We start from the raw sequence: 22,637 nt of genomic DNA, 5'->3' as shown, positions 1-22,637 counted from the left end.
ACGTACTGGATTCTCATGTGGTCAACTGCAGTTTAAGTCCCACACCCAGCGGATTGAAGCATGCCAGGCACATGTGTGTGTGTGTACCTAAAATCCTGAGAGAAGAATGGAGAAGAGATTAGAGTGGCCATTCCCTTGGGGGGTGGGGATGATTTCTCACTTTCTGTCTCTCCTTTTCTCTCTGTCTCTCCAGCAAGTACATGTGTCCTACAGCAAAAAATCTCTTAAAAAAAGACAGCAGAAATATAGCAACTTGCTTTAGCACAAAAGAAGTTTCATAATAACTTATCTCCTTAAGCTGAGAACACATACTTGTACCAAGAATCAGTCACACCCCTAAAAAGTTCCATAAATTTTAGTTTGTCGTATATCATAAGGGCTAGTCTTTTTTTAAAAAAAAAAGATTTTGGCTATAGGGTGCATATGCTTACTGGAGAGACACAGAGAAATCACCACCTCCCCCAGGGGGGATGGCCACATCACAGTCCCTTCTCCATTCTCCTCTCGGGATTTTGGGCAGGCTCACACACGTGCACAGTGTGAGTTTTAAGGCCCCGGGTCCAGGACTTGAACCGCGACTAACTGCATGACAGTCTAGCGATGTAACCATTATGCCATCTGCTGGTCCCTCACAAGGGCTAGTCTTACAATAATTGGTTAATCTGTATATAAGAGGCTCTAAAAAGATAAAATACTTATTTTATTCTTATTGGCTTATAAAAAGATCAAATACTCTTAACACTTTGGTTACCTGTGATGTACAAATGCGTTCTTTATTTTGATTTCTTAGGCAAACAGGGGTTTAAAAAGTCCACACTGAAATATCACCGCCAGGCAAGCTCACCAAACCCAGCTACAGGTGCTGCTGAGGGTTTGGACTGGCACGACTTCAGCTGACGACTGCCACCGTGAAGTCTCTGGTGAGGCAGCAAAGCAAAGAAGTGAAACCTTTCTCCCATCTTCTCAGGATTCATTAACATAGTATACCCTTGAAGTAACTGCTGCCTTACTGATGGCTCATCAGATTTATCTAAAAGAATCTGAAAAGAACAACATAATTTTTTTGAGAGAGAGATTTTTGCTATAGGATGCATGCGCTCACCAAAGAGACAGTAAGTGAGAAATCATCCCTGGGGAGATGGCCACTACGCAGTCCCTTCTCCATTCTCCTCTAGGGGTCCTGGGCACGCATGCACCATGCACCTGGCATGTGTTTTAAGTCACTGGGTCTGAGATTCAAACCGCAGTTGACTACATTGAAGTACACGATATAACCATTACACCATCTGCTGGTCCCAAGAAAAAAAATTCATAGCAAAAATAACCTTTAGAAGAATTCTAGTTATATGCAACAATATTAATGACTTAAATAAAACAATTCTTAAAATGTGATAGCTCGTTACCTGAGAATCATGGGGTGGGATTAAAATTTAAGTTACTGTAACCTAAATCTATGGATTTGTACTTTTAATAAATAACCCCAGCTGGTTCACCTATTAGAAGGTTCGTAGAAGAACAAAGAGAACATTTCCACCCAAGAGCATGGTTTTCTTAATGAGCAGGAACGCTACCTGGGTGTCTTAGTTCTACGGAACATGACAGTGCATGAAGCTCACCAGCCGCACCACTCCCAGCTATTCATTTACACTAAACCCTGCAGTGTTGGAGGGGGAAACCAGGATCTGACTGGTCAGAAGAGCGTTAAGACCAGGTGAACCTCTTATTTAAAATCATTTTTGAAACACTATAAAAGTAAGTAAACCATTACCTTCAGCCGGACGTCAATACCCATATTTCTTAAGAATGTTTGTTGTGTTACTGGACCCAGAGAGGCCACTTTTCCCTGTGCCATTCTGCGCAGATAACTGAAGTCCACGTCAGCTGTGAGGTCTGCTGTTCCCGGGGCAAGTAAGACATCATGGAGCTTGTGGCCACAAAACCCCTTGAACACAAAGAAAGGAGTTTTTCCCCTCGTCACGATTAAAGACATGCTATCACAATAGCACCTTTTGACATGCCAAGGAAAATAGGGCCTAAACATGTAGCTTAAGGACTCTCCACGCAATGGTAGCCTATCAAATGAGATACCCAATATCAGGTGCATGCTAGAGTGCTAGAGATGCGCTCCTTAAAATAAAATTAACGTTTTCATTAATGCTTGTGGTGACACAATACGGGGCAATCGCATTAACTCCCTGGGCAAGTTCAGGTTATCATAACCGAGGCATTTTCTACTGTATGTCCATCAATGTGCTGAAGATCACCTGAGAACAGGTTACTGGACCCCACCCAGATCTGCTCACTCAGAACCCTGGAGGTGAGGCTAGAAGGTAAGCATTTTTAACTTCAGGATATTCTTAGATATAATAAAGTTCACTATTAAAAACTACAGATCTAGAAAATGACTAAGTTACATGTATTACAATGATAGTATAGTAAGCAGAATTAGATCCTATTCAAAGAACAGTAAGAAGGGATGTTTAAGAAGGGCAAAAGAATACATCTGGATAGAAGAATGGAGATGGGATTGTGGCGTGGCCATCCCCCCAGGGGGTGACTTCTTGCTTTTTGTCTCTGTCTTTCTGGGGAGTGCGTGGGACTATAGCAAAAACCTCCCTTAAATTTAAAAAAAAAAATGACATCTGGAGAGGAAAAAAAGGTAATGTTGAAAATACGCTAGAAAAAGTTTGGTAACGGTACAAGGTCAAATCTGCAAAAAAGTACCAAAAACAAAACTCCATAAAGCTTACAAACTTCTGTTTCTATTATTCAGACACTTACTATGATCTATGCAAACCTAGGTTCCACAGCTAAGGGAGAATGTAATCCATTCGGGCCCTGCAGAAAGGAAAACTGGACAGCAGGCTTAAGTTTAAGAGTGAGATCAGAGGTCAGAGCTTAAGGCTAATTATAATAGGAATAATATTAGTTACCAAAAAATATAACAAAGCTAGAAAATACTATCTTTGGTAGAAACCAAAGATAAGGTAAAGATCTTTAATGACCTTCAAATCTAACAATGAAATCTTGATAAATCTTGTACTGAATTATACATACTCTGAAGGTATCTGTCTTTGTTCCATCGTGACCATAATCAGCTATCAGTGCAGCTCCCCCAGTTAGTTCAATGCGCTGAGAAAGTTCCTGAATAATAACACCAGCCTCGGGACACACTTCCACATGATCCCTTGTTTCTTCATGCTGGTAAAGAAATAGTTTAAAGAATCAAAATACATCTTTCAAACAACTGTTTCTTCAGGGTTCTTCTATAATGAATCTTAATAAAAATTTTGCCAGGAGACCAGCAGTTGGCATAATGGCTACATCACCGGACTCCATGTAGTCGACTGCAGTTCGAGTCCTGGACCCAGTGACTTAAACTCATACCGGGTGCATGTGTGTACATGCCCAAGATCCCGAGAGAAGAATGGAGGAGAAGGGATTGCAGCGTGGCCATCCCCCCTGGGGGGTGATTTTGCACTTTCTGTCTCTGTCTCTCTCTTTCTGGCGAGCATATGCCCCCTATAGCAAAAAACCCCTCCAAAAAAAAAAAAAAAAAATGCCAGATAGACCCCGCACTCTCCTGAGAAAGACAAAGAGGGAAAGTGAGAAAGCACCCCCCATGGTAGATGGCCACACCACAACTGCCACCATTTCCTGTCTCTCTCCCCCTCTGAACTTTGAGCATATATGCACATGCACCCAGTGTGCCCCACAAGCCACCAGATCTGGGACTCAAACTGCGTTGTCGGCCATTTGGGATCCAGCCACCCCCATCAACATGCCAAGAGCTGGCCCACGATGAATATTTCTTGATAATAATAAAAATAATTCCATCTCAACTTGACCATGTTCTTTATACTCAACTTTTTTTTTTTTTTTTTTTTAGCGGATTTTGTTATACGGCAGGGGGGGTGATTTTGCTATACGGCAGGTGTGCTCGCCAGACAGAGACAGACAGAGAGATAGAAAGCAAGAAATCAACCCCCCCGGGGAAATGGCCACACCACAATCCCTTCTTCTCCTTTCTCCTCTCAGATCTTGGGCATGCATACGCGCCCGGCTGAGTTTAAGCCAACAGGTCTGGGACGCGAACCACAGTCGGCTACATGGGAGTTCAGCAACACAGCCATTACGCTAACTGCTGGTCCCAAGACAGTTGTTTTGAGAAATTTTAAAAATGAGAAACAGAGTAATACACACAAAATACTCGAGAAATGTTAGCTGTTACTATTACTTTGCTATAATCTGTATTCCACTGCTTTCACAGACATTGAACTATCCAGTAGACAATAGGAGACTAAAGTGAACAAGGTAAGAGAACTGGCTGAGTAAACACTTTCTTTCTAATTTCATCCCTTATTACATGACATAGAGAAACAACCTCAGTCCTTCTCCTGACTCTAGATCCTCTGCGCTTGTCACTGTTAATAAAAAGCATGTCGTATGTTGCTAGCAACTGCCCCTGTAAAGGAACGCTAACTTAGTAACTCAGAAAATGAGACTGAAGATTCTACAAGTAATAAAAGAACTTAGAAGAAGGAAAAAAACGTATTCCTACTTGTATGAAGGCTTCTGCCGGGGTAGCACAAGGCGCCAAAACAAACCTTAGTTTATCAGAAACTTGCGGATCAATATCAACCAATACTTCTCGCCATCCTTGTGGTGTTTTCTAAACACAAAATAATACATGAAAACAATTTTTTGCAAGTTCTTAAAATTGCCTCCACTAAAAATACTAACATTCTCCTGTTACCATAAAAAACATTTACAGAGCATTTTACTACCGAAAATTATTTAAATACATATTCCTTGCCTTCGAACAGTGTGAGTGGACTGGTACATGCAAACTATTGGGCTATTGAAAAGTCACGACATATTTTTTTTGTTTTTTCCATGCAAAAATGTGTCATAGCTTTTCTGACAACCAATATTAAAGCTGTAACGGAGAAGTCCTTACAGACACGGAGCTGTCAAGGACAGGAAAGTGAGCAACATTGAAGGTGCCCCCAAATGAAAACAGACTCAGGAGGAATAACCAGAAGCCCTGGTGACAAATTCCTACCTGATGAGGAGAACTGCTCTTGGCCTTTGAAGTTACCAGTACACACACACTTCCTCCCACCCAATCTTCAATCTCCCCACACAGACAATGAAGAAAATGTCTAACCTTTGAAATTTTTAAAACTTTGCTATCACAGGGACCAGCAGATGGCCTAATGGTTACAGCGCTCAACTCCCATGTAGTTTACCACGGTTCGAGTCCTGGACTCGGTGGCTTAAAACTCATATGTGCATGCATTTCCAAAATTCTGAGGGGACAGTGGAGGAAAAGGGATTGTGGCATGGCCACTCAGCCGGGGGGGGGGGTGATTTCTTACTTTCTGTCTCTCTGTTGAACAGACGCACCCTATAGCAAAAAAATCTCTCTCAAAAAAACATAAATAAAATTTTTAAATTGCTATCATAAATCCTTTATTGCACTATAACCATTAACCATCACATATTCTATTTCAGGAAAATGAAAAATTATCTCTAGTATTTTATTTTTGCTTTTCAATGATGTATGTTCACCAAAATCCCAAAAGAGTTAGAAATCACTTCAACAAGCAATGTTCACACACTGGGTAAGCACCGTTAGATGTTCATTCTTGCAACACAAGGCCTTTCGCTATTCAACTATAAACATTATTTTTCCCACCAATACCTGAAACTTATGCACAGGAAGAACATCAAAAAATTCATGTGCAAGATAAAAGCTGTACCCTATTTAAAAACAAAGGGAAAAAAATAAGTTTCAGTATTTTAAGGCAATTATTCCTTTTGAACATTAACCTTAAAAAAGAATATTCCTAATTTTCACTTCTGGACGGATGATGCTTCCATAATCTTTACTACCCGTGACTTACCTGTTATTTTAGGGAAAACCTAATCTATGGACGAAGGAATAATGATTACTATCCCACATAACAGGGTCAGAGAACTGAAATACCTGAATTATCAGCTAGAGCTCTTATTCATCAGTAGGCCTGAATGAAATCAGAACTTGTATTTGTTATCTGGAACAGAGTTTGAGTTTCATACAATCATCTGGGAAGGCCGAGGTAGAAAAACAGCTTTCGGTTCCTTCCCCAAGCTCACACCACAACCTGCTTGCCTAACTTTCATCAAGTAAGGATTTTAAGGACCAGATAAACGAAATCCACCTACTAACACCGTGTCCCTCAGCCCCTGCCGCCCTGAACTGCTTCATCATCAGCTATAGGGAAATACTACAAAGTACCACTGAGATTTATATTGTTTTATTTTGCTTTTTACAAAACTATGAAATTTACTGCTCCTGAATGTTAGGCAAAAATTTTCCCCTAATACTCTTTTCCAGAAAAAAAGTTAGCTATTCCCTATGGGTAAGGGGCCTGACAGCAGGAACTCATAATCTTTTCTATCACTATGGAAGTTAAGGTCACTTAGCACTACTGTGAGGAGTTGTTATCAAAACTCTTTTACTGGGGCCAACAGGTGGTGTGGTGGTTGGGGCGCTGGACTCCCACACGGCCGACCACAGTTCAAGGCCCAGACCTGGCGGATTATTTTCTCACTTCCTCTCTCTCTCTCCCTCTCTGGTAAAATAATAACAATAATAATAAATAAATAAAATTAGATAAATAACTCTTTTTTTAAAAGGTTCATTAATCAATGTAATTACCTTTTGGAACATCTTGCAGATCTTGATACCAGGAAATTGGAATCCCAGACTTAGTAACACCTTTCATGTACACGGGGGACCCAGCATCGCGCTCTAAAGGGATCTTCTCTTCAGTCAGTGTCAGTGCTTGAGTCTCGCTCAATTTTTGGCTCACCTCTACCAGATGTATCGAAATGTCACAGTTTTTCAGCACGGATCCAAGCTGACTGAACACCTAAAACACAGAAAGAAGAAAAAATAGCAAACAAATGCAATGGTAAGTATATTTTAGGTTTTCTAACCATTTAGCACAGTCGTTTAGTCATATCATGACAGAATAATGGTTTCAGAGAGGCTTTTTTCCTACCCAAGGCACCCTGGCGCCTGGAAGAGTCATTGCTAGAGTTAGTAAACATAATCTATATAAGAACAGCACAGTGCACAACCTGGTTACCCAGTGACCAATTATGATTAACACATGAACACAAGATTCTTAGCATCCAATAAAAACAATGATTGACATTATGGAGTCTAAAATGTAGACAGTCTTGATTTTATCAAGTCTCTACTTGTGTTTTACCAATCTATTAATTAGAAGTATTTACAGCAAAAGCATAAAATACATCAATACTATTTTTCATTTAAACATAATTTTCACTGGTGATTAGCCCTCTACTTTTAAGATATAGATATACAGATACAGACTGATAACACGAGCAAGTTAATTTTTCCTAATTTAGCTTTGATATATAACTATGCATAGAAGGACCTCCCGGGCCCGGCAGGTGGCATGGTGGTTAAGGGTGCTGGACTCCCACACGGTCAACCACGGTTCAAGTCCTGGACCTAGTGGCTTACTTTATCTCTCTCTCTCTTTCTCTTTCTCTTGAGCTCTGTCCCTCTCTGGTCAAATTAAATAAATAAAGTTAAACAAAATGATTCTAAATAAAGAAAAACCTCCTAACAGAAAATCCTTCACAAAGTAGTATCAAAAATAAGTCTGTAAGCCAACACATAACAAGGAGACTATGGTGGCTAGATTCCACATGGCCGACTGGGCAGTTGGTGTCTGGGACCCAGCAGCATGAATTCACACCCAGAACATGCATATGTTCCCAAGATCCCTAGAGGAGAATGGATTGTGGCATGGCCCTCCAGGGGTGCTTTCTCATTTTTCTGTCTTTATCTCCAGTAAGCTCACATGCTCCATAGCAAAAATAGGAAAAGTTCAAGTCAGCCACAGTGGTCTAGCTGTAACACAATACTCTGCAATGCTGAGGCCATATGAGAAGGTCCAGGGTTCCTGTTTGGAGGCCTCTGTGCATGCCTGGGGCATGTGTATCTACGGCTGACTGCAGCTAGAAATAGGACTGTTGTACAGACCCTGCTAGGTCTGTCTGCCTTTTTCTTTCTCTCCCTTCCTCCCTCTCTCATAAAAGGAAGAAACTTGGGGCCAGCAGGTGGCGTGGTGGTTAAGGGCACTGGACTCCCACAAGTCCCGAACCTGACAGCTTGCATCCTCACTCCCCCCTTCCTCTCTGATCAAATTGAAATAAAATAAAGATATAAAATAAAATAATTATTTACAAAAAGAAAAGAAAGAAATTTTTAAAAAAGAAGTTCTCTTTTTTTTTTTTCCTATAGTATACATACACTTGCTGGGGGACAGGTCTGAAAAGTTACCCCCCAGAGGGAATAGCCTTGCTGCAACTCCTTCTCCGCAGAATTTCTGGCATGCGCACACACATGTCCACCATGATTTTCAAGCTGCCGTTCTGGAACTCAAACCAACCAATTGCCCATGTGGAATTCAACACAGTAACCTACACGTCACCTGCTGGCCCATTTCTTAATTTAATGTGGCTGAAATTAATAACCTGTTCTTTCGTAGCTTCTACTTTTCATGTAATTAAAAATACCTTCTCTGAGGCCAGCGGTGGTATAAAGCTTAAGGTAGATGGATTCCATTTGGTCAATTGCACAGTTCAAGTCCTGGACTCAGTGGCTAGAGAAACATGCTGGGGGTGTGTGTGTGTGTATGTGTGTCCCTAAAATCCCAAGGGGGGTATAGAGGAGAAAGAACTGTGGCATGACCATCCCCCGGGGGGAGTGATTTCACTTTCCCTCTCTCTCTTTCTCTGTGTCTGGCAAGTACACACATCCTAAAGCAAAACAGAAAACAAAAACACACTCCCCGTACTCAGAAGACAAATATATTTTCCTTTAATATCTTCTAAATATTTTATATTTTTAGTTTTCACATTTAACAAGAAGTATTTATTCATTACATTATTCTGACATTATATTTCAGTCAAGAAATATAAGATTACAAAGATAGGATTAAAAGCCAAGGAAATCAACAAAGTTTGCAAACTGAGTCAAAAGGAGTAAGATTCACTTATATCTTATTAAGACTTTAAGACTTTTTTTTTTTAACTACCTACCCTCAAAATATCTTCCATGAGGGAACCCCTACCTGGGCCCAGTTCCACCAGCTGGAAAGCTGTGTTTTTTCCAGCAGCCATCCATTCACTCACGAACCATATCCCTAGTAGCTGTGACAAGGAAAAAAATACATGAAAGGATTAATAAAGGATAAAAGTATACCACATACAAAACTCCACATAAATATGCACTTTAACCAGAAAGGAAAATGTCTGCAAACAACCATAACTATGTTATTAAATATGCATATAGGGGCCAGCAGGTGGCATGGTGGTTAAAGGCGCTGGACTTCCACATGACCAGCCACAGTTGGGCCTTGTGGCTTGCTTTCTTGCTTTCTCTCTCTCTCTCTGTCTGAACAAACTGGAAAATAATAATAGTAATAATAATAAAGTTAAATAAAGTAATTCTTTTAAAAAGTAAATAAATATGTATATAAATGTATACACACACAAAATTTCACTGGGATTACATCACAACAGACACCACTCAGGAAGCTTATAACAGCAGAAGACAGTGATCAGGCTGCCTCTGCTATAAAAGTCCCATGACACAGATGACAGGATGTCACTCACAGAAAACAGTCAAATATCAGGTATCTGAAAGCAAACAGACACGATATGTGATTCTGCCACCTCCTCATACCCATGTGATTTAAATAATTACATGGCTTTTAGAAATAATTCATGTTTTTCAATATCCAGATTCTATTTCTCTTGTGTACTGTTTCTCCACTTGAAATTCATCAAAGGTACTTAAATGAAAATTCAAAAATGACGATGCTGTTCTGTAAACAGAGACTTCTGTAACCATGGCGGGGGACTCTGGAGCTCATCTTAACTCCACTACTTCTTTGGTGTTCTTTTTCATCCGGTCTACTGTCTTCCTGGATACTCTCTTCCTCTTTCCTCACCTTTCCTTCCATCTTCTCCTCCTCCTCCTCCTCCATCCTGTTGCACCCAGTTCTCCTCTTCCAAGCCACTTTACTTCCAACTCTTCTGTATCCCTGTTGGCTTTCCATCTCCTCTTCTCTACATCAAGTATAAACTTTTCAAATGCCCTCTCTCTCTACCATTTTCTTTGCTCTGTTCTCTACCTACCCTCAAAATATTCAAAAGTCAGGACCAGCAGATGGCATAATGGTTATGTCATGGGACTCACATATAGTCGACCATGGTTTGAGTCCTGGACCCAGCAGCTTAAAACTCATGCCAGTCGTGTGTGCGTGCATGCCCAAAATCCTGAGAGAAAAAGGGATGACAGTATGGCCACCCTCCCGGAGGGTGATTTCTCACTTTCTGTCTCTGTTTCTCCCTGTCTCTCCAGCAAGTGCTTGTGCCCTATAGCAAAAATCTCTTAAAAAAAAAAATTCAAAAGTCACTTTGGATGACTCACGAAAACAAAACTATAAAACAGTATTATAAAATAAAACACCTTAATCTGTATCTAATGTTTATATTAGTTTCTTTTATAGTTTACATTGGACATTACCTCCCCAAAGATCTGACTTATTTCAGGTGAAGTAATGAAATCTCCTTTTTCTCCTAGCATGTCACGGTACACATAATAACCCTGAGTGAAAAAAGAAAACGAAGAAAACAAATTAATCTTCATAGAAGGCTATTTACTTATTTATTTATTTTGCCAGAGGGCACGTGTATTTATCGAGAGAGAAAAAGAGAGGTAAGGTGGGAAAGGACCCCCACATGGGGGATGACCACACTGCTCCATTATCCCTTCTTTCAGGATTTCAGACATGTGCCCAGTATGTTTTTCAAGCTGCTGGGTACAGGACTTGAAATGTGTGGTCAGCCATGTGGGACCCAGCCATCCCAACCACCATGCCACCTGCTGGCCCCAAATGAGGCTTTTAAAACACCCCTCCAGGGATCTCTTTTTTTCTCTCTCTGTTCAGAAAGTACGTACATCCTCTAGTTAAAAAAAAAAAAAAAAAAATTCAAAAACACCCCTCCAAAATCTTACATAATATACCCAAAGAAATACAATAGTCCTTGAACAACAGAAGTTTGAAATGCGTGGGTCTGCTTATTATGGTTTCTCTTCCCCAATAAATAGATTGAAAATTACAGTACCTACTATAAACATATTTTCTCTTCCTTACATCTTTCTTAACATTTTCTCTAGTTTCCTTTATTGTAAGAATATAGCATATAATACATACATAAAAAGTGTTACCAATAAAGCTTCCAATCAACAGTAGGCTATGTGGGAGTTTTCAGGAGTTAAAATTTTCAACGGCATGGAAGGTCAGTGCACTTAACCCCCTACCATACAAGGATCAACTGCAATGATTTAGTAAGTTTTCTCCTCTAAATAAACAACATAAACACAATGTCTTTACCTAAATTTTACACACACATTTTACAGAACTGGCAGAAAAACTACTCCCTCTCAACCACAAAGATGAAGGGCATGCATTTTCACCTCTGCATTTCAGACCCTCCTCCCCTCCTGCACCCACAGCCTGCCGGACCTGCCTGCCCACCTGGTCTCCTCCCAAAATCCTAATGCTTGCTCTTTCAAATTAGCCCTTCCTCTGGTAATGTTCTATTTCTTGACCTGGGTGCTGGTGACATGGGAGAGTTCACTTGATGAAACTTGAAATCACTAAGTTGTAGTCTTCTAATCTGTGCACTTTACTGGAAGAAAATTAAAGCTCACCAAAAAGTTGGTTTTGGTAGGCCTGCCCTGTAGATTGGTGGTTGGGCAAGCCAGATCCCACATGGGCAGTTCAAATCCTGGCCCTGGCAGCTTAAAAAACAAAATCCCAATAACATGAAATGGAGAAGGGACTGTGGTGTGGCCATGCCCCATTGAGAGCTGTTTTCTCTTTCTTCTCTTGCTCTGTGCATGTAAATATACCCATATATATAAATAATGACTTCCTCTGCTGTGCTTCCTTACCCCACCTGGCCTCCTCCTGATCCCATTCCTTCAGTAGGACTCAAAGAATGAAATGCCTTCCTCCTCCCGGTAGGCTACCCAGTCCCTGCACCAGTGCTCCGGAAAGTCTCTCCTCAGACAACTCCCATAGGCCATTTTTACATCTCCTTTCTTTCACAGCTTCGACTTGTCTCTTTCAGCATTAGTAATAAATCAAGTCACTCCTATCTTTAAAAAAACGTTTTTTACTCCATATAACACCTGATCTCTGTCCTCTCGTTAGTAAGCACTGCAGGAGTGTGTAACTATTTCTGTGTTATGAACCACAGACGTCTCTGGTAGTCTACAGAAGCTTACCAATCCTACAGAACATTCATAGAATATTCTTAAATGCACAGAACTTGAAACACACAGGATTATAAAAAACAATTGAAAAATACTTCTCAAATGTTTTAAAAAGTATGATTTAATATATTTATTTACTAGTATATTGAAAAACAAAATCAAGCTGAAACTTAAAGTTCTGAAGTAGAGAGGCACATACTCCTCTGACATATCTGTGATTGGTGATGTGTGATATGACAGTATCAGTGATTTTTTTTTTTTAAGAGAGATTTCTGCTATAGGGCGCATGCACTCGTCAGAGAGACAGAGACAGAAAGCAATAAATCATCCTCTAGGGGGGATGGCCACGCCGCAATCCCTTCTCCTCCATTCTCCTCTCGGGATCCTGGGAATGCACACACATGCACCGGGCGTGAGTTTAAGCCACTGGGTCCAGGACTCGAACCACAGTCGGCTAAATGGGAGTTCAGTGACATAGCCATTATGCTATCTGCTGGTCCCGTTATCAGTGATTTCTAATCACAAAGCCACAGATATTACTGACAGCCATGTTTAAAACTGAAGAGTGCTTGGGCCAGCAGGTGGCACGGTGGTTAAAGGCACTGGACTCCCACATGACCAACCACAGTTTGAGTCCCAAACTTGGTGGCTTGCTTTCTCACTTTTCCTCTCTCTCACACTCTGTCCCTCTCTACTCAAATTTAATAAATAAATATTAAATAAAATAATTCTTTAAAAAAAATTGAAGAACGCTAAACTTAAGTTAGCAATTAATGAAATAAAGGTTTAATTCTTTTTCCATCCAAGTTCATGAACCCCCCTGATTTCCATGTAAGGGACCCTAGGTTAAGAACCTCTATTCTGGGACCAGCAGATGACATGATTATGTTGCTGCTCCCACACTGCCCACACAGTTCGAGTCCCAGACCCAGAGGCTTAGAACTCACGCCATGCATGTGTGTGTGCGTGCGTGTGTGTGTGTGTGTGCGCTTAAGATCATGAGATGAGAATGGAAGAGAAGGGATTGTGGCGTGGACATCTCCCCAGGAGACACTTTCTGTCTCTCAGGCGAGTACACACACCCTATAGCAAAAATCTCTCAAAAAAAAAAAAAAAAAAGAAAGAAAGAACCTCTAGTCTAAATTCTAGAGTTTCCTCAAGTCTTAATGGTGGGAAACCGTCAAGTCCCTAGGAACATTGTCCCTGGTTCCTTGATTAAACACCAAATATATATTGATGACAACTACATATCATTCCTAGTCTTTCTCCTGAACTCAATTCTCACAGCCAATCACCCACTTACCATCTCCAACTAGACATCACTGCCCACATAACAGATGGGAACTCCAACACTTGATGTAAACCCCAGCACACCCTACCTAGTCCTCTTCCTCTTAATGAGGCCCATAAAGGCACCACCTTCACCCAAATGCTCAAGCTAAAAAATCTAGGAATTAGCCTTGATTCCTCCCTTCCACACCAACCCCTCCGCAAATCCTGTCAGTCTAATACATAAGCAGGGTCTTCAAAAAGTTCATGGACGATGCACATTATAAAAAAAATTATGCATGAGGGCCCAGCAGATGGTGTAATGTTTACGTCACTAGACTCCCACCTAATCAACTGAGGTTCCAGTCCCAGACCCCGTGGCTTAAATTCATGCCAGGCGTGTGTGCATGCATGCCCAAGATCCAAAGAGGAGAATGGAGGAGAAGGGATTGTGGCATGGCCATCCCTCCTGGGGGGGGGGGGGGGATTTCTTGCTTTCTGTCTCTCTGTCTTTCTGGTGCTCTCTTCCCCCTTCTCTCTTATTCTCAGTCTCTCTCTCTCTCCCTCCCTCCCTCCCTCCCTCCACATCTTTCCTGCAAATGTACGCACCCTATAGCAAAACTCTACTAAAAAAATTATGCATGAACTACAAAAATTTTTGCACCACAATAAACTCATACTTTTATTCCATGTTTCTATGAACATTTTGAAGTCCACTCATATTTTTAAACCACCACACCTCACTCCATTTCCATTACATTAGTCTAAGCCACCTATCTTGTAGCCCTGCTCACAGGTACTGAAAGATCCCTGCCTTTAGTGAACTTCTGGACACTTGAGTCACTCCATTACATCCAACAGCCACAGGGCACAGATGTCATACTTCACCCAGCAAAAGGTGAGGTTCCTTTCTTTCAAAAAAAGATTTGTGCCTTTTTTAAGTTTATTTCTTCCACAAGCAATAAACAAAAAGAGGCACCCCCAACAGGGTCTTGACACCTCATTCCACCCCCAGCCTGGATCATGGGTAACCAGGTGCTTCGTGTAATGTGAGGTCTCCAGACCTAAACCCAGAACCCACCTGTGCTGCTTAAACTCAGAGAACACAGGTCCTCCCAAAAGGTGAAATATTGTAAAAAGAAAGGACTATGGGCTTTCACTAAACAGCTTTGTAGACCTAAGAAATTCGAGTCAGAAAGCTGTAACGGTACTTAATCCTAAAACAGCAAAGACCCAAATTCCACTCTCCAAAAAAGCCCAACCCGGAATATGTTCCCAGTGCCTTCTGAAGCCATCCTCCAACACAATCAGCTTGAAGATTTCCTCCTATACGCTCCTACAAACTTCAAATTCACCTATCTGATAACTCTTCATCCTTCCCCCTGCAGTATAATCAAATTAACCCCATCAGCTAGCCCAGGTAGGAAAGTCACACCTCCCCCTCTAAGTCTAATCAAGTCTCCTAAACACCTGTGAAATCTGCCCTCTCCTGTTTGTGGGCACTGCCGCCAACCTCACCCAGCCAACCCTGACCAATGGCAACTAACTCGTCTGACCCCTAGTTTTCAAGATGGCATTTTCTTTCGAAGCCCGCCCACCCAGGGAAAGGACCCTCGGGCTCGCCCCTCGCCAGTCTGCTAGACCGGGCCTAGTTCTCGGGCTCCCCGACCCATACCTTGGCTGGGTTGGTCAACACCTCCTTCATGTACTCGGCCACAGTGATGGGGCCAGTAGACTTTATTTTGTACATAAGATGCCGCAGCATCGGAGTCACCGGATTATGTTCTGCCGGCTCATTCCCGGAGCTGAAGTAGTTCCCTCTCCAAATACAAGGAATGGCTGCGAAATACACAGATCAAACGGGCTCATTACAAACCTCAGTACCCACGGGTGCCCAGCTTCGCTAATCCCTAACGAGCCCGGAGTCCGCCTAAGAGGCACTCAGCAGGGGCGCACTTCGCCCACCTCCACACGGCCTTTTCGGGTCTGAGGCTGGACTCCACGCCCCGCCCGGCACCCTGGCCTTCCAGCTGGAAGTGAGCCCCGAACCCCCAAAGTTCCCAGTTGACAGGCATCCAACAGCAACCAGGGTTCGGCTGGCAGGATGCCTACCCGAGCGCGCGGCCGCGCAGAGCCGGCCAGCCCCGGACCTCCACAGCACGCTCATGCTGAACCTCTCTCAGGCTGCGGTGCAGCGCCCGGGGGCGGGAACTGGGACCGCTTCCGGGGGAAGGCCCACCTAGCAGGAAGTGCGTATTAGGGAGAGCGGAAGTGAGCCCCGGATGGTGCGCGTGTGCTCTGCCAGCCATGGCGGCCACCAAGGAACTTTTGGAGTTCCATGCCAAGCAACCCTGGCGCGGAGAAGAGACAGTAGAAGATCCGGATGAGGAGGACGAGGAGGATAACCGTGAAGCCGACAATGGATTCTCTCTGGAAGAAGTGTTACGACTCGGAGGCACCAAGGTGACGGCCGAGGGAAGGGGGCATAGGCGCAGGGAGCCCGGAATGGTCCTGAGTTGGGGGAGAGGGAGAGCGCCCCGGGCCCAGATCCAAGCCCGGGAGTGTGTTTGGCTCGCACCCTGCACTGCCTTCCGCTGCTCCTTGCAAAAGAAAAGTTTCGAATTCAACGTCTTAGGTGGTGGCCATCCTTAGGATATAGGCGATCTTGTTATTGATGTAATACAGCCATCACTCCGTCAGGTTGCAGAGAGCACTTTCTTGGTTCTGACCTCTTAGCATCAGTGTTTTGTTTGCCAGTGGTTTTGAAATGTTATCTTCTATTCTAACATGGTAAACGAATATTCCCACTCCCCGTAAACTCAAATAATACTCCTTTTTTTGGATTGTGGATTTCAGTTAAGGAAGACAGACTTTGGGAGGGTGGAGAGTTTAGAGGCAGGAGAAATGCACCTGTAGGGAGCAGGTTCAGCTTGCTCTGTATTTGCGTTATGTTTAATTTTCTAATAGGTAATACATACACATGATCACAGCTTAAAAAGTCGTAAGATGTGATACTGTCTCTCCTACTACCGCCAGCCCTGCTGGGTTTTTTTTTTTCTTTTTTTTAAGAGGTTTTTGCTGTAGGGCGAGTACGCTTGCCAGACAGAGAGACAGCGAGAAATCACCCCCCAGTGGGGATGGCCATGCTGCAATCCCTTCTCTTCTATTCTACTATCTAGATCTTGGGCACGCACGCACACGCACCCACTGGGTGCAGGATGCGAACTGCGGTCAACCACATGGGAATCCAGCAACATAGCCATTACGCTAACTGCTGGTCTCAGCCCTGCTGTTAACCTTTCAGGATGCAGTTATTTTTATGAGTGTATTTTACATCTTCCAGGGCTATTCTGTACCTTCCCAAGACATACAGAAACACATACATATATGAAATGTGTGTACTATTTTTTACACAAATGGTGTCTATGTATATCCATACATGTTTTCAACCTTTTTTTTCCTTTATCGTTTTTATTTTTTTTAGAAGAGATTTTTGCCATAAGGCACGTGCACTCCTCCGAGACACAGAGCAAGACAGAGTGAGAAATCACCCCCTTGGGGGATGGCCAGCTGCAATCCCTTCTCTTCACCTGGGATTTGGGGCACACATGTACATGCACATGCACATGCGCCCGGTGAGAGTGTCAAGCCTCAGAGTCTGGGACTCATACTGCTATCAGACATGTGGGAGTCCAGCCTTAACCACTAGGCTACCTGCTGGCCCTCTTCCTTACTGCCTCAAAGATTCTTCTGTATTGGTGTATAAAGTTCTGTCATTGGATTTATAGCTGTATTAATCATTTTGTCAGTCTTAATTGATCTAACCTAGCTATTTGTTGTAGATATTTAGCTTGTTGCCAATTTTTTACCATTTTAAATAATGCTACAGTAAATAACCCCAAACATTTTTTTTTCATGCAAGTTATTTGTAATCTAAATTGTAAAAATGGAACTGCTGGGCCAGAGGATATATATCTGGTTGTTTTGAGAGAAGTTGGCAGATTGCTCTCCATAGAGGCTGCACCAGTTTACACTTCGATCTACCATGTGTGAGAATGCCGTTTTCTCTCCAGTCCCTCAACACCACCAGTCATAATTTTATCTTTGTTCATCTGGTAGATCTTTTTTTTAACGGAGGTATCATTGAAGTTTTAATTTAGGTTTCTCTGAAATGTCAGTAAGATTGAGCATCTTTTCATATTTGTGCAGAGCCGTTTTTCCCCTAGGAGCTATTCATATCCATTTCACATTTATTTGTTGTTTGTCACTTTCTCAATGATATGTAGTAATTTTTATATTAAGCCTAATTTATTTTATATGCATTACTAGTATTTTTCTCCAGTTTAATATTTGGCTTTAGATTTTTATATACATTTTATATTTAAGAGGATGATAAACTTACTAATCTTTTCCTTGCAGGCCCTGAATTTTATGCCAAAGTTAAGAAGTTTCTCTATTCAGAAATTATTTTTTAATTATATTGTACTTTCTCCTATTGTTTTATAGTTTTATTTCATATATATATATTACATATATGTTCTTATATATACTTATGGTTTTATTTCTTATGTATATGTATATATAGTTATATACTATATATTCTTATGGTTTCATTTCTTATATATATATATTCATAGTCTTAATATGGTTATTTATATATATTTTTATGGTTTTGTTTCTTATACGTACACTTTCATATATGTGTTTCATTTATTTGTTTATTTATTTGTTTATTTTTTTTTTTTTAGAGGTTTTTCACTGTAGGGCGCGTGCGCTCGCCAGACAGACAGAGAGAGACATAGAGACAGAAAGCGAGAAATCACCCCCCAGAGGGGATGGTCACGCCGCAATCCCTTCTCCTCCATTCTCCTCTCGGGATCTTGGGCACGCACGCACACGCGCCCGGCGTGAGTTTTAAGCCACCGGGTCCGGGACGCAAACCGCGGTCGACTACGTGGGAGTCCAGCAACATAGCCATTACGCTAACTGCTGGTTCCCTTATTTGTTTATTTTTAAACCATAGTAAGAGAGAGGGAAAAAGAGAGAGGCAGTCTTGACAGGGTCCCACCAGGGTTGTGATTTCCCTGCATCAGCCTCCCAGCAGCCAGGGTCACAGCTGCACCCAGCATGCCCAGGCTGATCCAGAAACCAAACCCAGGCTTCCCATGCAGCCTCCAGCCTCCTAATCGGTGGTGCCACCATGCACCACCACAGTTAGCCAAACATTTAAATCTTTGATCCATCAAGTGCGTGTTTTCTTTTAGGACGAGAATCAGTGCAACAGTATAGTAAGTCAATTTAGTTGGTTACAGAGGTACCGGTTGTGAATTAACTTTTGAAGTTTTAATAAACTGTTGGCCTTATATTTTTAACTTATGTTTTTATGCAGCAAGATTACCTTATGCTCGCTACTTTGGATGAGAATGAGGAAGTGGTGGATGGAGGCAAAAAAGGAGCAATTGACGACCTTCACCAAGGTGAATTGGAAGCATTTATTCAAAATCTTAGTTTGGCCAAGTATGCAAAAACTTTCTTAATTAAAGAAGATGAACCAACTAAAAAAGAAAATGCCAACAAAAGAGAAACAAAAATACCTAAAGTTGAAAATAAAAGGCAAAATGCAGTGGAAAGCGAAAGGACATCAATCAGTAAAGGGAAAAATAAGAAGAGGCCAGAACAACATTCTAATGAGAATGATAGTGCCATCCCAAAAGGAAAGAAAGATAAACAACAGGACATCTTTGAATTTCTTGAGAGACAGACGTTGTTACTCAAGCCTGGAGGTAAATGGTATGACCTAGAGTATAGCAATGAATACTCTCTGGAACCCCAGCCTAAGGATGTTGTGCTTAAGTACAAAAACCTGGCTCAGAAGCTGTATGAGCATGAAATCAATTTATTCAAAAGTAAGACAAGTAATCAAAAGGGAGGCTCTTCTACCTGGATGAAAGCAATTGTGTCATCGGGGACACTGGGTGACAGGATGGCAGCCATGATTCTTCTTATTCAGGATGATGCTGTTCACACCCTCCAGTTTGTAGAGACTCTTGTGAACCTTGTTAAGAAGAAAGGCAGCAAACAGCAGTGCCTACAGGCTTTGGATACTTTCAAAGAGTTACTCATCACAGATCTTTTGCCAGACAGCCGAAAGCTGAGGACTTTCAGCCAGAGGCCTTTCAACAAACTAGAACAGTTGGCCAGTGGCAACAAGGACTCAAGAGACAGAAGACTGATACTGTGGTATTTTGAACACCAGCTGAAACACTTGGTGGCTGAATTTGTGCAGGTCTTAGAAACTTTAAGTCACGATTCATTGGTAACCACTAAAACTCGAGCCCTTATAGTGGCTCATGAGCTTCTTTGTAATAAACCTGAGGAAGAAAAAGCCCTTCTTAATTTTATGCCAAAGTTAAGCAGTTTCTCTATTCAGAAATTATTTTTTAATTATCTTGTACTTTCTCCTATTGTTTTATGGTTTTATTTCATATATATATATTACATATATGTTCTTATATATACTTATGGTTTTATTTCTTATGTATATGTATATATAGTTATATACTATATATTCTTATGGTTTCATTTCTTATATATATATATTCATAGTCTTAATATGGTTATTTATATATATTTTTATGGTTTTGTTTCTTATACGTACACTTTCATATATGTGTTTCATTTATTTGTTTATTTATTTGTTTATTTTTTTTTTTTTAGAGGTTTTTCACTGTAGGGCGCGTGCGCTCGCCAGACAGACAGAGAGAGACATAGAGACAGAAAGCGAGAAATCACCCCCCAGAGGGGATGGTCACGCCGCAATCCCTTCTCCTCCATTCTCCTCTCGGGATCTTGGGCACGCACGCACACGCGCCCGGCGTGAGTTTTAAGCCACCGGGTCCGGGACGCAAACCGCGGTCGACTACGTGGGAGTCCAGCAACATAGCCATTACGCTAACTGCTGGTTCCCTTATTTGTTTATTTTTAAACCATAGTAAGAGAGAGGGAAAAAGAGAGAGGCAGTCTTGACAGGGTCCCACCAGGGTTGTGATTTCCCTGCATCAGCCTCCCAGCAGCCAGGGTCACAGCTGCACCCAGCATGCCCAGGCTGATCCAGAAACCAAACCCAGGCTTCCCATGCAGCCTCCAGCCTCCTAATCGGTGGTGCCACCATGCACCACCACAGTTAGCCAAACATTTAAATCTTTGATCCATCAAGTGCGTGTTTTCTTTTAGGACGAGAATCAGTGCAACAGTATAGTAAGTCAATTTAGTTGGTTACAGAGGTACCGGTTGTGAATTAACTTTTGAAGTTTTAATAAACTGTTGGCCTTATATTTTTAACTTATGTTTTTATGCAGCAAGATTACCTTATGCTCGCTACTTTGGATGAGAATGAGGAAGTGGTGGATGGAGGCAAAAAAGGAGCAATTGACGACCTTCACCAAGGTGAATTGGAAGCATTTATTCAAAATCTTAGTTTGGCCAAGTATGCAAAAACTTTCTTAATTAAAGAAGATGAACCAACTAAAAAAGAAAATGCCAACAAAAGAGAAACAAAAATACCTAAAGTTGAAAATAAAAGGCAAAATGCAGTGGAAAGCGAAAGGACATCAATCAGTAAAGGGAAAAATAAGAAGAGGCCAGAACAACATTCTAATGAGAATGATAGTGCCATCCCAAAAGGAAAGAAAGATAAACAACAGGACATCTTTGAATTTCTTGAGAGACAGACGTTGTTACTCAAGCCTGGAGGTAAATGGTATGACCTAGAGTATAGCAATGAATACTCTCTGGAACCCCAGCCTAAGGATGTTGTGCTTAAGTACAAAAACCTGGCTCAGAAGCTGTATGAGCATGAAATCAATTTATTCAAAAGTAAGACAAGTAATCAAAAGGGAGGCTCTTCTACCTGGATGAAAGCAATTGTGTCATCGGGGACACTGGGTGACAGGATGGCAGCCATGATTCTTCTTATTCAGGATGATGCTGTTCACACCCTCCAGTTTGTAGAGACTCTTGTGAACCTTGTTAAGAAGAAAGGCAGCAAACAGCAGTGCCTACAGGCTTTGGATACTTTCAAAGAGTTACTCATCACAGATCTTTTGCCAGACAGCCGAAAGCTGAGGACTTTCAGCCAGAGGCCTTTCAACAAACTAGAACAGTTGGCCAGTGGCAACAAGGACTCAAGAGACAGAAGACTGATACTGTGGTATTTTGAACACCAGCTGAAACACTTGGTGGCTGAATTTGTGCAGGTCTTAGAAACTTTAAGTCACGATTCATTGGTAACCACTAAAACTCGAGCCCTTATAGTGGCTCATGAGCTTCTTTGTAATAAACCTGAGGAAGAAAAAGCCCTTCTTGTGCAGGTGGTCAATAAACTGGGAGATCCTCAGAACAGAATAGCTGCAAAAGCCTCCCACCTGTTAGAGACGTTACTTTCTAAACATCCCAATATGAAAGGTGTTGTGTGTGGTGAAGTGGAAAGGCTACTTTTTCGCTCAAATATCAGCTCCAAAGCCCAGTATTATGCAATTTGCTTTTTAAATCAAATGGTCCTCTCCCATGAAGAAAGTGACCTGGCTAACAAATTAATAACTCTTTATTTTTGTTTTTTTCGGACTTGTATCAAGAAAAAAGATATTGAGTCAAAAATGCTTAGTGCTCTTTTAACAGGAGTGAACAGGGCATATCCTTACGCCCAGAGTGGTGATGACAAAGTGAGGGAGCAGGTTGACACGCTGTTTAAAGTGTTGCATGCCGTGAATTTCAGTACCAGTGTGCAGGCTTTAATGTTGCTTTTCCAAGTAATGAATTCTCAGCAGACCATATCCGATCGCTATTACATGGCATTATACAGGTGGGTAGATACCGTTCCATTCTTAAAGGTGAAGAACTACTTTTTTTTTAAAGAATTATTGTATTTAACTTTATTTATTCTTTTTTTTTTTTTTTTTTATTTTTACCAAAGAGGAAAAGAGCCAGAGAG

General features: G+C 41.6%; 2 protein-coding genes across 3 annotated transcripts in view; one reads left to right on the top strand and one right to left on the bottom strand.

The window, feature by feature from the left end:
* Window positions 1-742: 742 nt before the first annotated feature.
* NDUFAF7 (NADH:ubiquinone oxidoreductase complex assembly factor 7) lies at window positions 743-15,854 on the bottom strand. Its single transcript, XM_006151340.3, has 10 exons — window positions 15,761-15,854; window positions 15,324-15,487; window positions 10,622-10,702; window positions 9,130-9,240; window positions 6,707-6,920; window positions 5,708-5,766; window positions 4,562-4,672; window positions 3,058-3,201; window positions 1,769-1,942; window positions 743-1,040 (listed from the first exon to the last, which is right to left on the bottom strand). The coding sequence occupies exons 1-10, from the start codon at window positions 15,813-15,815 to the stop codon at window positions 825-827; spliced, it is 1,329 nt and encodes a 442-aa protein (XP_006151402.1). The 5' UTR covers window positions 15,816-15,854; the 3' UTR covers window positions 743-824.
* A 43-nt stretch (window positions 15,855-15,897) lies between these two features.
* Window positions 15,898-22,637, top strand: part of CEBPZ (CCAAT enhancer binding protein zeta) — a 24,893-nt gene continuing 18,153 nt past the window's right edge. The window contains exons 1-3 of one of the 2 annotated variants that reach the window (XM_014588919.2): window positions 15,899-16,111; window positions 19,038-20,036; window positions 22,006-22,508. In XM_014588919.2, the coding sequence (XP_014444405.1) occupies window positions 15,956-16,111; window positions 19,038-20,036; window positions 22,006-22,508 (1,658 nt within the window). In that variant the 5' untranslated portion in view covers window positions 15,899-15,955. Of the gene's footprint in view, window positions 16,112-19,037; window positions 20,037-21,006; window positions 22,509-22,637 lie in introns of both variants that reach the window. The other variant, XM_006151339.3, reaches the window with a different exon arrangement.

This window comes from Tupaia chinensis, unplaced genomic scaffold (genome assembly GCF_000334495.1).
Source record: "Tupaia chinensis unplaced genomic scaffold, TupChi_1.0 Scaffold000317_1, whole genome shotgun sequence".
NCBI classification, from domain to species: Eukaryota; Metazoa; Chordata; class Mammalia; order Scandentia; family Tupaiidae; genus Tupaia; species Tupaia belangeri.
This window is presented reverse-complemented; position numbering and strand designations above follow the sequence as displayed.